Source organism: Battus philenor, unplaced genomic scaffold (genome assembly GCF_028537555.1).
Source record: "Battus philenor isolate CCGP_79_NKW_IND1 unplaced genomic scaffold, ilBatPhil1.0.hap1 SCAF_24, whole genome shotgun sequence".
Taxonomy (NCBI): domain Eukaryota; kingdom Metazoa; phylum Arthropoda; class Insecta; order Lepidoptera; family Papilionidae; genus Battus; species Battus philenor.
The window spans coordinates 11327762-11342175 of NW_027181687.1; the positions used below are offsets into that span (position 1 = coordinate 11327762).

At 37.3% G+C, this 14414-nt stretch overlaps 1 protein-coding gene across 1 annotated transcript in view; it reads left to right on the top strand.

The window, feature by feature from the left end:
- The window catches only part of Vha44 (V-type proton ATPase subunit Vha44), a 40392-nt gene extending 30891 nt beyond the window's left edge, over nt 1–9501 (top strand). Inside the window, exons 7-13 of the mRNA XM_068768170.1 lie at nt 147–245; nt 1714–1837; nt 3661–3792; nt 4303–4400; nt 6061–6199; nt 7486–7603; nt 8931–9501. Coding sequence (XP_068624271.1) covers nt 147–245; nt 1714–1837; nt 3661–3792; nt 4303–4400; nt 6061–6199; nt 7486–7581 — 688 coding nt within the window. The 3' untranslated portion in view covers nt 7582–7603; nt 8931–9501. The remainder of the gene's footprint in view (nt 1–146; nt 246–1713; nt 1838–3660; nt 3793–4302; nt 4401–6060; nt 6200–7485; nt 7604–8930) is intronic.
- Nucleotides 9502–14414: the final 4913 nt, after the last annotated feature.

A 14414-nucleotide genomic window follows, 5' to 3' on the forward strand; every position in this document is an offset into this window, starting at 1 on the left:
TCTTCATACTTTTGGATTTATATATTTAAAAATGATTTATCTACGGTACAAAGATACTATATTCCAATGATATGAAGATGTCAAAGCTGTGAAAGATTCATCAACATCAATTGAATATGAGAGGTAAATTAATTTAATGTTTTCAGTGGCAGTCTGTTGACTCGCAATTTGGCGGACCTGGTGAAGAAGGAGCATTTCATTCTGGACAGCGAATATTTGACAACGTTACTTGTAATCGTGCCTAAGTAAGTTGATTTGTTATATGGGGGTTAAGTTAGGTGATGATCCGTACTATCTTACCGGATAATTGGTATTTGTAACTTGATAATATCCCACAGCTGGGGTAACTGCGGTTCGACTTCGGTTAATCGCAGAGGGTTGGCAAAAAGGCCAAAAATGCAATATGTCACTTTCAAGATAAATGTAATTGTCGTCGTTTTAGTCGATAGACTGATGATCTGCTATACCATACCAGATATACCATAATCGCCACGATAAGTAAGTTGGCGATGTCAGTGTGGTATTATGGTACGCAGAATACACCGTTGCTCATCATTATTCCACATTAATGCTATGCTCCGAGTTTATAAGTGAGATCGAATTATAAATGAGATCTGCAGAAGAATCAAGATCACTGATCTAGCTCGAATGGCTAGTCTAAAGTGGCAATAGCCGAAAGGTTCTCAAGTGGCGGCCACACGGTAGACGCGGAGTGGGTAGTTGGACTGACGGCTTAGTTAAAGTCGAAGTAAATTCATTATTCCAAGTGTGTCCAACGGCTGAAGGATAAGTAGAATAATACACAAAGTGTGAATTATGTATTAGGGGTACCGGAAAGTAATGTCGCTTTCTTAAGATATATTCACACGACTATGTTTTTAACAAGTTTTTATTTCTAATCAACAGTATATTCACCTTCGTTATCAACAACCTTATGCCATCTAGTATAAAAATTTACAATGCCAAAAATCGATCGGTTTTTCTGTAAAATAGGTCGACAGAAACGACTTTACTTTCCGGTCCCCCTAATACTCGTAGTAAGATCCAAAGAGAGCTTCCAATGAGCTGGGTGCTTGTCTTGTATGCTGTTCTTCTAATGACGACGTCCCACGCTGTCTCCCTCTTTTGTTTTCTCTCTGACACTACTGCTGCTACGTACCTCGAGCATTTATCTCCTTTATCTCTAGTGACCTGCCCACCTCTGTTTTGGTAGTTTAAATCAATGGATCACGCTGTATATAAACCGCTTTCAATTGATTCAATTGAAAATCTATGGGAGGCCTATGTACAACAGTGGATGTCTTGCGGCTGAAATTATGAAGATATATCGATTGAATAAAAATCGATGCGATGGATCTGACTGGTTTTAATATAAATCGGATGAATGTATTTAACAAAATAGACAGACATGTCCACGTTAGGACTTAGGTAAGTATCAAAAACATAATTCCACACATTTCAATGTAACGTCAGTAGAAAAATTCAGTTCTAATGTACAAATTTTCAATGCCGGAGCGGTGAAAATCTTACGGTTTTTCTGAAAGTATGTCAATAGAAATAACAATACTTTCCGGTCCACCTAAGACTATCCTGGGAATCGAACCAAACGTCTATCAAGTCTCAGTCCTCTACCGTTGAGTTACCACTGCTGAGTAAATTGTGTCCAAGGTGCATTGAAATACAATGGGTATCCTAATGACGTGACACCGGCAGGTCGATGTTCAACGAATGGAACGCCAACTACGAGAAGATCACGAACATGATCGTGCCGCGCTCCACCCAGCTCATCCACCAGGACAACGACTACGGTCTCTTCACCGTCACGCTCTTCAAAAAGGTGAAAACTTTACCTGTATTTCATTCGAATTAGTTATAACAAGGTAAAAATGCGTTCACATGCGTCCATCTTTTGTTCTTTATAAGAGCCGTTCTTTTGTTCTTAAGTTAATTGTTGAAGGAGTCTGTGTAATTTAAAAAAACTGGTTTCATTATTTTTAGTTCCCTTTGCTTTGCTTAGAGCAGGACGGGTGCAAATATTTCATATATTTTTATCTCTTTTTCTCATATCTTCTACAAAATAATTGATTTTTCTCATTCTGATCAGAAATCGAAAAACAACGTATTTGAAAATTTTATTGTAATTTTTAAATATGGAAACTGACGATAAGTCAGGCGATTATGAAATTGCAGATACATATATATTTTAAATAAACTGTTACCAGTGTATCTTTGAAAAAAAGTTGTCACGTGTAAACGCGTCTTTAAATTCTTTTACCATTTGTTTGCTTACGTGATCATTTATTCATCGCTTCTAGGTCGTGCCGTTTCATATAAAATTGTCAAAGTATTTTTTTTAATTTGAGGAAGAAGATTTGTCTTCGACATTGCTTGTTCTTGAGCTCCTGGTAAATGAAGATGTAAATATAATATTCCCAAAATTGTTTTTTAGCTTCCATGGATCAATGCTATTGTTTCTCTCAATTTTATCGTCCACGTTTCAGTGCCGTAAACCCATACTTGTTACACTAAAAATCTTACAAAGAAAATCTTTTGTTTATATAATATTAACCCTTAATAGCCTGATTTACGAAAGTGATTTTTTTTTAATATTACTGTGTTTGCTTGAGGGTCTAGATGAAGGGAAAAATTAGTTTTTTTTTTAAATTTCGTTGGAAAGAATATTATTCAACAGTAAAATACGTACAGCCAACCTATAAAAACAAACTAATAGTAATGTGAACATTCGGGTTAGAAGATTGGTATCCAAATTGAAACTCTAGGCTATTAATGGTTATAAGAAGTACGTAAAAGTTTTTTACGGATTGGTATGTAACATATGTAATATACATTATTTATCACCTATACGTGTAAGGATACTGTTACAATTAAAATGCTTGTGTTTAAAAACTGAATTATTTCTATTTGCGCTATTATAAATCCGCGAATACTCCTTCACTTCGACATCCGTAAAGCAGAAGAATAACTCCTAGGATTTCTTAAAACTGCGACCCTTTATACAAAAGGCAAGTAATTTTATAGACAGATCGACGCAGAGTGGGGATGTGGGATAAAGAGACAAAGCCACGTGAAGAACAAGCCTCCATCTCACCGTCTACTAGAGTTGGGCTTCCGCTGCCACTTTGTGTATATTTAGTTACGTGTTTAGGTTGTACAATGCGATTAAAATAAGAATAGGACGGGCTCTCGGCTAACTTCACTCATATAAGTACGGTCAGCATTAAATATATAAAATTAAAAAATAATAATAAATGTTTTTGTTGATTGTTTAATTCTACAATGAGCAAAAGAGGTAGTGTTTTACATCGGCGAGCTCGAGAGATTATCAGCAATGTTGATAAGTACTTCGAGGAAGAGAAAAAACGTGCAATTATGTTGTTGGACCAGTTAAAACAAACAAGAATTGTACCAGGGCCAGATGGCAATATTCATATATCGCGTGATGTATTTGGAAGTTTCATTAAGCATTTGGAAACTGCTTCGAAGGTAACCGAGCGAGTGACTTTGGCCACTGGTATTATTTTTTAACATTGCTTTTTTTTGCACACTATACCAAGTTCCCGTTGTGACGTCACAACATGGCGCTAGGCCGGTCCTATTGTTATTTTAATCGCATTGTTTAATGTATTTGGTTTGGTCCAGGTGGTGGACGAGTTCAAGCTGCACGCTCGAGAGCGTAAGTTCGTGGTGCGCGAGTTCTCCTACAACGAGGCGGACCTGGCTGCCGGCAAGAACGAGATCACCAAGCTGGTCACCGACAAGAAGAAGCAGTTCGTGAGTACACCTTGCAGAATAAGACGCAAACATTCATCTGATAGAATATCTCTTTTTGTGGGTAAGGGAGGAGGAGTCAAATTGAATGCCAGTAAATCTGGTGTTGTTTTAGTAGATGTGTTACCATACCTTGAGAGACTGGAAGTTCAGCTTCCCCCTAGGATGTGTTTTTTAGCACATTCTTGGGGTTCGTAGGAAAGGAGGTAGTTATCCAGAATGAATACAATTGAATTTAATATTAAAATTTATAAAAAAATAAAATAAAATTTAAAACACATAGTCCAGTTCAGTTTTAGGTGTACCCCCAGAAGTGTGTTTCCTGGTTTCCTGTGTACAGATTTGAGTCGATCATCAGCTTTTGCCATAGTTTCTAGCTGTATCATAAAGACAAAATCAGCCAAACATTTTTATCTATTTGCCCATGTGCCAAATCAAATGCCGGACAATATTAATATACAACTTGATATATTTTATAGTTTCTTATATTAAATTAAAAACTCTTCTCCACAGGGACCTTTGGTGCGATGGTTGAAGGTCAACTTCTCGGAGTGCTTCTGCGCGTGGATCCACGTGAAAGCGCTGCGTGTGTTCGTGGAATCCGTGCTGAGGTCAGTTCGCATACAGATTAAATATAAATCAATTGTTTGTCTGTTTGTTTCGACTAATCTCTAAAATGGCTGGACCTAGTAGCTGGTGTAATAAGGGGTAACTTGGCTAATTTTATTTTAGAAAAATTCTTAAACCAAAAAATCACGAAATACAGTAAAAAATATTCTTTTTTAATTCATCCCAGACGAAGTCACGGACACGAGATAGTTAAAAATAAATAATTTTATCAAAAAGTGATTTAACAATTACATCTGGTGACCTCGAAGTTACTTTTGATCAAATCAAGTTACTTTTTATTTAATAGCTCCGTTTTTGGAGCCTTTTGTTCAACGCCTATTATTGGTGGGCAGGTTCTTTATTCATTACGGGGACCAGAAATTGATCTCGTTTCTGTCGATATATTTTACAAAAAATAATAAAACGATTGATTCTACCGCTCCGGCATTGATTTGTATACTAGATGACAAAAGGTTATTGATAACGAAAGTGAATATATTGTTGATCAGAAATAAAAACTTGTTAATAATGTAGTCGTGTGAATTTTACTTAAGAAAGCGATTAAAATTTCAGGGATCCCTAATAAATTACAATTTTTTAAATAATTATAATTAATTTCGACACTTAACGTCCTTCTCGATATCTTTCATTCCTTCCATACGTTTCGCTTTCTTCGCCTTTAGTCCAGAGGTGTACAATTTTTACGTTTATTATATGGGGATCGCACAATCAACCAATAGCACCACAAACATTAATCCCTAGTGCTGTCTCGCTTGCACAGTATCTACTCGCAAACCTGTGCCGGTTCACTCACCCACGAGTTGTAGTATGTACATCTATCTCCCGATTTACATGGTACTTATATTACACGTTTTCGCTTTTACACGGTTTTCCAAATAAGTTTTTTTTTTAATAACCAATTTTATTACCATCTCTCATTATGTAAATATTTCTGCTTGAAATATCGAATCGGCACAAATAACTTCGAGCGATGAAAGTGAATTCGAACCTTCGATTCCGAAAAGAAGAATGAGAATAATTTCAGACAGTGATAAAGAATAATAAAACACCTTAGGTTTTATTTTTTGTTCTTCTTAATTAAATTAAAAAATTGTTCCCGTAATATATTAAATATTTTAACTTGTCAATGCATTTTATTTTTATTTCTGTGTACACCTAAAAATATTGAAAAAAAATCACAACTGTTAAATAGCAAAATTATGCATTTTCTGCAAGTTTTTCGATTTACATGGTTTTGAATTAAAAAATTTACACGTTTTTCTTAGGAACGTATCTACCGTGTAAATCGGGGGATAGGGGCTAAATAAAGGAGCCGAATAAAGCAAGAGAAGCAAAATAAAGAAGCGTAGGAACCAGAAGAGAATTAAGAACCAAATCGACATGCAATATGGAATACAGTGTTTCTTATACGTTCGACGAACTTTTATTCAACGACGTATCTCCCACAATTATTTTTATCATTTGTTTAACAATTTATTTACCCTTAATTCCTTTTTATATCATGTGATCTTATAATCTCCATGATTCTACAGACAGTGATAAGTATCTGTGCGAGGGAGATACCCTGCCACCACCAGCTCCCGTGGCAAGAGCCTCGAGCAGTTGCGATGTCCGAATGTATCACATGTAGTTGTCTTGTAGGTACGGGCTGCCGGTGAACTTCCAGGCGGCGGTGCTGGTGCCGGCGCGCAAGAGCATGAAGAAGCTGCGCGATGTGCTGCAGCAGCTCTACGCGCACCTCGACCACTCCGCGCAGCACGGACACGGGCAGGCAGCAGAGGTGGGTGAACACACAAGCTCACGCACACCTTCACATACACAATCCAACATACATTGTCTCACACACTCCTACATACATTGCCTCACACACTCCTACATACATTGCCTCACACACTCCTACATACATTGCCTCACACACTCTTACATACATTGCCTCACACACTCCTACATACATTGCCTCACACATTCCTACATACACTGTCTCACACACTCGCGTGCTTCTCATTCAAGCCCATGCATAGTTTGTAAATAAATAGTTTTCTTTTAATTTGAACAAACAAAAAACATTAACATACCGAACCCCCCTCCCAAATGTAATATCTCTGTCTCCGCTAAGATAGGTGAACGAGAGGTCCCAATAATGTGGACCATAAAAAAAATACTAGACCAACAAACATACCATTATATACACAAGTATATACGTAAACACACTCCCAAAAAAGAAAAAATATATATACATGCAAACTAGTGTAAATTCATAATTCGAAATTTTCCCTATTAGAAAGTTATACTGAAATTTATATGTCTTATTCTATTATTTAACTTATCTAAGTAAGAAAAGGACCAATATGTACTACCAATATGCAGCGGCAGTCGTGCAATAATGTGCGACAAACGCGCATGCGGCAAAACACAGAGTCAGAGGTAGGCTCTGTGCTTGGCAATAATCGGTGTAACATAACTCCTGAAGATGCCCCGTGGAGGGGTGAAACACGTGTTGAGTTATTTGACGGTGGCAGTTGTGTGATTCGCATTGTTTGCGTTTGTCAGCGGGCTGGCGGGCGCTGCACTTTATTGCACGACTACTGCTGCATGGCGGAAGTAGCTACATATTGGTCCTTTTCTAACTTAGGATGGACTTCCGCAAAATAACGCCTGAATCCATTAGATAACTTATCCAAGACTCGATTTGGGGACTCTGTGAGTCTGAGCTAGTGCTCTGGTCAGCAGCGGCTCCCCGGAGCCTGACTCGGAACTGATGCTATGACCACCCGATTTCCCCCACGTTATTGAGTTTCTTGGAAGGAATGTATTTTTATATATTCTTGCAGACGGTTTATTTAGCAAAGTATATTCTAGTAAATAGATATAACTATGTCATACTTAAGTAATACTGAAATACATGAAAACAGACTTAGAAATAGCACACCCAAAAATACACATACATTCAACAATAAATCTATTTAAATACATGTTAAGAAAGGCAGAGAAATTCAAACGAGTCGAATTTGTATCATTAAATATAATGTTGAATTACATTGAATTAGAATTACGTTACGGTTGCAGAATGTGGAACTGGCCGGGCTGGGCTTCGGGCAGTCTGAGTACTATCCGTACGTGTTCTACAAGATCAACATCGACATGATCGACAAGGCCGTCTAGAGGTATCCAGCGCTATCTATAGGTACGTATAATACAAATATAGGGTGGGTCATAAATTTTTGCACTTTTGAAACATGTGTAGAAATAAAAGTACCAATGCTATTTTGTTTAAGATTCATTTACCGTAATTATCATTTATTAAAATTTATTTTTTAAATATTACATCGTCGAGATGTGCTCCGTCTCGCCGTTGGCACTCCTGTAATCGACTACGTAAACTTTGGAAAACTCGTTGCAAAAATTTTTGGCCCACCCTGAACTTGAGTTTGAAGTATTTTGATCCATACCCACTTATCATAAAAAGTAACTCCAATTCACAGCACAGTAAATACTTTTATTCCACATTTAACACTTATAGGCCAACTAACATAGTTTCCACTAGACAAATTATCACTTCGATGGTTATCGAACGAGTGACCGAGCTACCGACTCAATAATCAAAACGCTGTTGCATCCCCACCACTCTCAATCCTTTCACGGGAAGTTGTTACAAAAGAGTGACCAGGTCGAGTAGTGTTGTCATTTAAGAAAACTAAAACTATCTTTTATAAAATTATTACACACCTATATTAGGTTAGAAATAAATGTATCTTATATTTTTTAAGGATTACATTTTTTAACTTGGTTTAACACATTGTTGATCGGCAATTTTACTGAAAATTTATCTCGTGTCACCGGCCGAGTACAATTTTTGCATTAATTTTATGTAACCCATTTGAGAATGGTACAAACTGGTCTGTGTAGAGACTAAATAAAAAATAAAGCCGTCACCCTACTGATAGTCGAAGCGTCACCAAGTTTAACAGTTGCACCAGGAATATTTAAAAAATTCTATAAGTTTGGTGTAACACCAAATTCGTTCCACTCTTCTTTCGAATCATCACTATCTGATGCTATTATATTTCTTTTTTTGATATTTTGGCGGCCTATGCTACGATTTTATTTGTTAGCGTAAAATGCGAAAAGGCGAAAATCGAAAGGCAATTAGCCAATCGCTATTAAACCTGATTTGCGAAAGGGTTTCTTCGATGTCTGCTACAGGGCAAACGTGTGACACAGACCAGGCTCTGGGCCAACTATGGTTGTTGACCAAAAATGATACCTTATAGTTCACCACTACAAAAAATTTTGAAGCGGTACAGAAAAATAGCTATAGCAACTATTACTGAATATATGTATGGCAAATTTGATAATATTATTCAAATGAGTGACAAGTGAAGATATTTAAATATTATTTATTCCATTAATTGCTAATTGATATCCATGTGTTAGAAAAGAGTTCTTAATACAATATTTTACATGTATAATATTTTCATCTTAATTTAATTGATAATTATTTTAATTTTCAGGTAATATCGAGGTCGCGTTGCCAGACGTCACCGTGTTGAACAATAGTCGCACTGTTACATTGTACAATTTATTTTATTCCCTGTAATAATTCAATCTAGCAACACCGGCCCGGATATATAAAAAAATCAATTGAGATTTCACATATATATATTAATTTTTATGTACAGAATTTTTGAGCGTTTTTTCCTTCATCCCATTTTTAAAGAATGTTTTAATGCGTTTTTTATTATATATTTATTAATTTTCGATGCAGGTTATCGATAATGACGTTTTAATTATATTAATGTTGCCATCATAGGAAAACGCTAATTATTTCCGTGATTTGATATGTGCTTTGGCTTTGGACCATGCCTTATTGCTGAATGCAACAAATATCTACAGTATTATTGCGTTGCGTTTAAAATAAAATAAAAATCTAGTTTAGTGGTCAGACCTGAAGCCTGTATATTTAATAATGTTCTATGAAATTGAATTATATCGGAGTTTATTGAATGCAAAGCTATGTACATAAGAACATTCCTCATTATAACTCGTGTAGTACATAATAAAATATTATTCAAGTTACTGTTATATTTCGTTTTATTTTAACCCTATTTATAAGTTTTAGGGTTACAATGGGAGTTATATGAAGGATCAAGTTCACCCTTCGCTGTACCACACCGTTTTAAGAACGAAGAGTAATAATCAGCATTTTCGCCATTTATTACTTCTTTACTATAGTAAAGGTAAAAATGCTGTTTAAGTCAGAAAGAAATTAACCGATGTGTATGGAGAAGACGTGTTGACAATATGCCAGTGCCAGAACTGGTTTGCAAAATTTCGATCCTGCAATTTTGATGTCGAAGATGCACCACGCTCTGGAAGGTCGGTTGAACCGGATAAAGGCATTAGTTGATGCAAACTGGCAAATAATAACTCGTGAGAAATTAAATTTATCCAATTCAACTGTTTACGACCACCTGAAAGGCTTGGATTTAATCTCGAAGCTCAATATATGGGTTCTCCATGACCTGAAGGAGAGTTTGGTCACTCGCCAAAAGCTTTTACAGCTTGTATGGGATGTACTGCCACATCCACCATATTCTCCAGACCTGGCCCGACCACTGCAAAATTTTTTGGACGGTAAAACCTTTAGCTTAAATCACCTGGATCAGTTTTTTGTAGACAAAGACCAAAAATTTTATCAGCGTGGAATCATGCTACTACCGGAAAGATGGCAAAAGGTGTTGGATCAGAATGGCCAATATATAATTTAATTAAATATTTATACACTATACGAAGATCGTCTTTCATTTTCACCACAAAAATACGAAATTACTATCCGAACAACCCAATAGGCAGAAGAATGGGAGAAGTCTGGAGTGGGAGTCGCAAAAGAACTCTGTAAGAGATCCTTCTAGTTAAAGCTAAGTTAATCGACTTCGTAAAGCGTGAAGATGAGTCTTCCGTCTTGTCCCTACAAGCTTCGACGACAAGGTTTTCAACTAGCTTAGCACACCACGTGGCAATTGCATTGCGCTTTTCCCCGCCATCTGACGAAGGAATAAAATTTTATCGTACACCCTTAGTGTCATCCATCCATTCTCATCCCAGGTAATTCTGATGTTTACCAGAGAAGAAAAGCGCTGGGACTATCGCCGCATTCAAATACATCGTATGTTAAACGCGTGTAATCAGAATAGCCATCACGCACACGCTGTGAAGCTTAGTTTGTATTATTTTGTCGTTTATTTTTGCACTTCGAACACTTGTCACTTAAATTTAGTTAAACATGTATAGGCTACAATAGTTATAATGAGGTAAGTATACGTTTACATTGGTGGAAAAATTATTATATCGAGAAAATCACTAGTTTTGTTTCGTATGAACATAAACACCTGTAACTATATTTAGCTTAATTGACAGCTTTAAGAACATTTATCAATACTTTTTGAAAAATGAAATTCCTGCCTTAAAGAAAATATTACACCTAATATTATTGAATTAAATTGGAAGAGAAAAGAGGTGATGGATGAAAGGGCAAGACAGATGAGATATAGTAATGTAAGAAAAGAGTGAAAGATCTTAAAATGCATGGAAGAGCGCAAAAATAAAAAAAATTATTAAGTTATTAAAAAGAAATAAAAAGTCTCTAATAAATAAGTTAGGGGTACGAGAGGCACCAACAGCCGGGGCCCCTAAAGAAATATTTAAATTGGTAAATTTAAGTATTCTTTATTATCTGTCATTTGCATGGTGTACGTGTGAACTCAAAAAATTGTCATGTTAATGCATCTTTACACTTGTCTGCATCCACACCCTGTACAATCACAGGATACCGTACCTATTCTCGTCACTTTCTTACGAAAATACGGTTTAAAAGCAGCTATATTAATAATTGTTCGGCAAATAAAATATAGTAATTGATTGTTTTTTGTTATTTATACGTAATTTCTGGCTGCTCTACGGCTGGATTCACAAGTGATGAACATAAGCGAGCAGATAGGGCGTGAGTAGGTATTCCACGGATGCAATGTAAGATAGATCCATGTCGAACTTCGGTAGTGGCCTATATACCTTGCAGTGGGTATATATTGGCTGACAACACAATATATATATATATATATATATATATATATATATATATATATATATATAAAAGGTTGTCAAATATCTCCCTTCCGCCTTTTTGTCTTTTGAATTTCGCGGCTATGTACAAAGCGCTACAGAGCTCGTATCTGGCAATACTATACATAATTTTAAAGGTCTTGACATAACCTACAAAACGACGCTATGCATGATTAGTTTGGATATTGCGTTCAACAGTTATAGACGTGTAAACATGGAGTTCACTAACGCCGAAATTCGCGCTATTTTAAAGTTTTCCTTCGTTAAAGGCAAATCCGCTAGAGAAACGTTCCGTGAGATTAATGGTGTTTTGGGGGATGGTACTCTATCACTTCGAACCGCGGAGGAATGGTTTCGACGATTCAGAGCCGGCGAAAACGACACCATGGATAAGCCAGCCGGCGGAAGACCTGTGACGACAAATACCGATCAAATCATGGACTACATCGAGTTAGACCGGCATGTGGCATCTCGTGACATCGCCCAGGAGATGGGAGTTAGTCACCAAACCATTTTAAACCATCTGCAGAAGGCTGGATACAAAAAAAAGCTTGATGTTTGGGTGCCGCATGATTTGACGCAAAAAAACCTTCTGGACCGAATCAACGCCTGCGATATGCTGCTGAAACGGAACGAACTCGACCCATTCTTGAAGCGGATGGTGACTGGCGACAAAAAATGGATCACATACGACAATATCAAGCGAAAACGGTCGTGGTCGAAGGCCGGTGAATCGTCCCAAACAGTGGCCAAGCCGGGATTGACGGCCAGGAAGGTTTTGCTGTGTGTTTGGGGGATTGGAAGGGAATCATCCACTATGAGCTGCTCCCATATGGCCAGACGCTTAATTTTACCATCTACTGCGAACAACTGGACCGCTTGAAGCAGGCGATCGACCAGAAGCGTCCAGAATTGGCCAACAGGAAGGGTGTAGTGTTCCACCAGGACAACGCCAGACCACACACTTCGTTGATGACTCGTCAGAAGCTACGGGAGCTCGGATGGGAGGTTTTATCACATCCACCATATAGCCCGGACATAGCGCCAAGTGATTACCACCTGTTCCTGTCCATGGCGAACGCCCTTGGTGGTGTAAAGTTGAACTCAAAAGAGGTTTGTGAAAAGTGGCTGTCCGAGTTCTTCGCAAATAAGGAGGGGGGCTTCTACGAGGGAGGTATTATGAAGTTGCCGTCTAGATGGAAACAGATTATCGAACAAAACGGCGCATATTTGAACTAAATCCGATCACTGTAACACTTTTTATAAAGCATTGAATAAAGAGCAAAAAAGCGGAAGGGAGATATTTGACAACCTGTTATATATATAGGACTAACCAATCAAATTATATTTTTTCTCAATGCCTATCTAAACAACAATAAGGCGTTGTTATTATAAGCTAAAAATAACATATTAATACAATAACACAGAATAGCAACTGCGAGATAAAATCGTTTTAGAAGATAACGTTAGATAACGCATAGCAGGGGGCAAAGGATTACGTAAATATTATGCAAAATGGCGGGAAAATGTGACGCAAATCATGTTAGGAAGTACTCTGTTGTTTGATATTGTGTTAGGTTATGACGTTTGTTTTTATTATTGCAATTCATAAAAGTAGGCTGGCAACACTAGATATATTTCCTTGAAGATCTTTGACATTTATCGCTTTAAAAATATACGTCAAAAAATGTAAAATGTTTCCTTTGACATGACGTTTCGTTTATCATTTCAGCTGTTAAACGTCTGCTTTTGATCCTAACTTTCTGGCCTTTCTCATAGATTTATAATAAGACCGAAACTTAATAAAGTCATGCCTTATTGGTGGAGTTCCTATAATACTTACCGTTCCGTGGTACCCATTCCAGAACTTAGCGATATTAGTTCTGCACGCTATGACGTCATATACAAGTTTAAAAAACTCGAAAGAGCAGATGGAAAGATCGCCTATATGATTAGAAATAATGTCTTTTTGTAACACGAAAGATTTTTGGCACTTTGAATCCATTATTATGTTCATCTGCTTCATCATCATTATAGCAGCTGATAGACGCCCACTGCAAGGTAAAGGCCTCCTCCAAGATATCAATGGGTGGGTGTACTATAATCGCCATAAAGATGCCACGCTCTAAGATCGCTATGATGACCGGTCTTTCATTGCTTGTATCCAAAGATTACACACAACCTTAACTATTTAGTAAGTTCATCTAGTGGACTGCTTACCCAAGCCACGACTGGAAGATCCTTTATATTTCAGCAGCCAGCGGTTGCACTGTCGCTTCATGCTTACGACTATGAAAATTGCGTCTATCACATGGATGCACAGACCGCGGTCCGCCGGTCGTATACTGGTGGCCCGCCGACAGCAAAAATAATGCTCTCGTACATTCGAAAAATATTGAATTCTATTTCAGAATAAAACCGAAAAAAAAACGTAATGAAATGAAAATTATTATTGTTAATTATTGTCCTTAATTACCTATACTTCTGGCGGCCGGCCCGCCATTAGTTCGTGATTTGCCCGAGTGGCCCCTAGTCTTAATAAGTCTGTGCAAACATGATCTATCACCTTGGTAATAAGAAATCTTGGATTATCTACCTTTTGCTTTTTATAACGAATGGTCACCGTCATATTTGTATTTACAGATTCCGTGTGTTTGAAGGAATAGAGCACAGATGGCGCTTACCTCACGCCTCGTTCTAGATGGTAAAGATAGAGGGTTCTAAAAGGAGCTTCGACTCAGGTCTGGAAAGCTACCGAATAGACTGTTTCGGCAGATGATTCATGGAGTGACTGTGCAGGGTTGTACAGGAGGGTACCTCGACTTTGGGTATCACTAAATAGGCGTCTATTATTCTAATTTAACACAGGGGTTCCT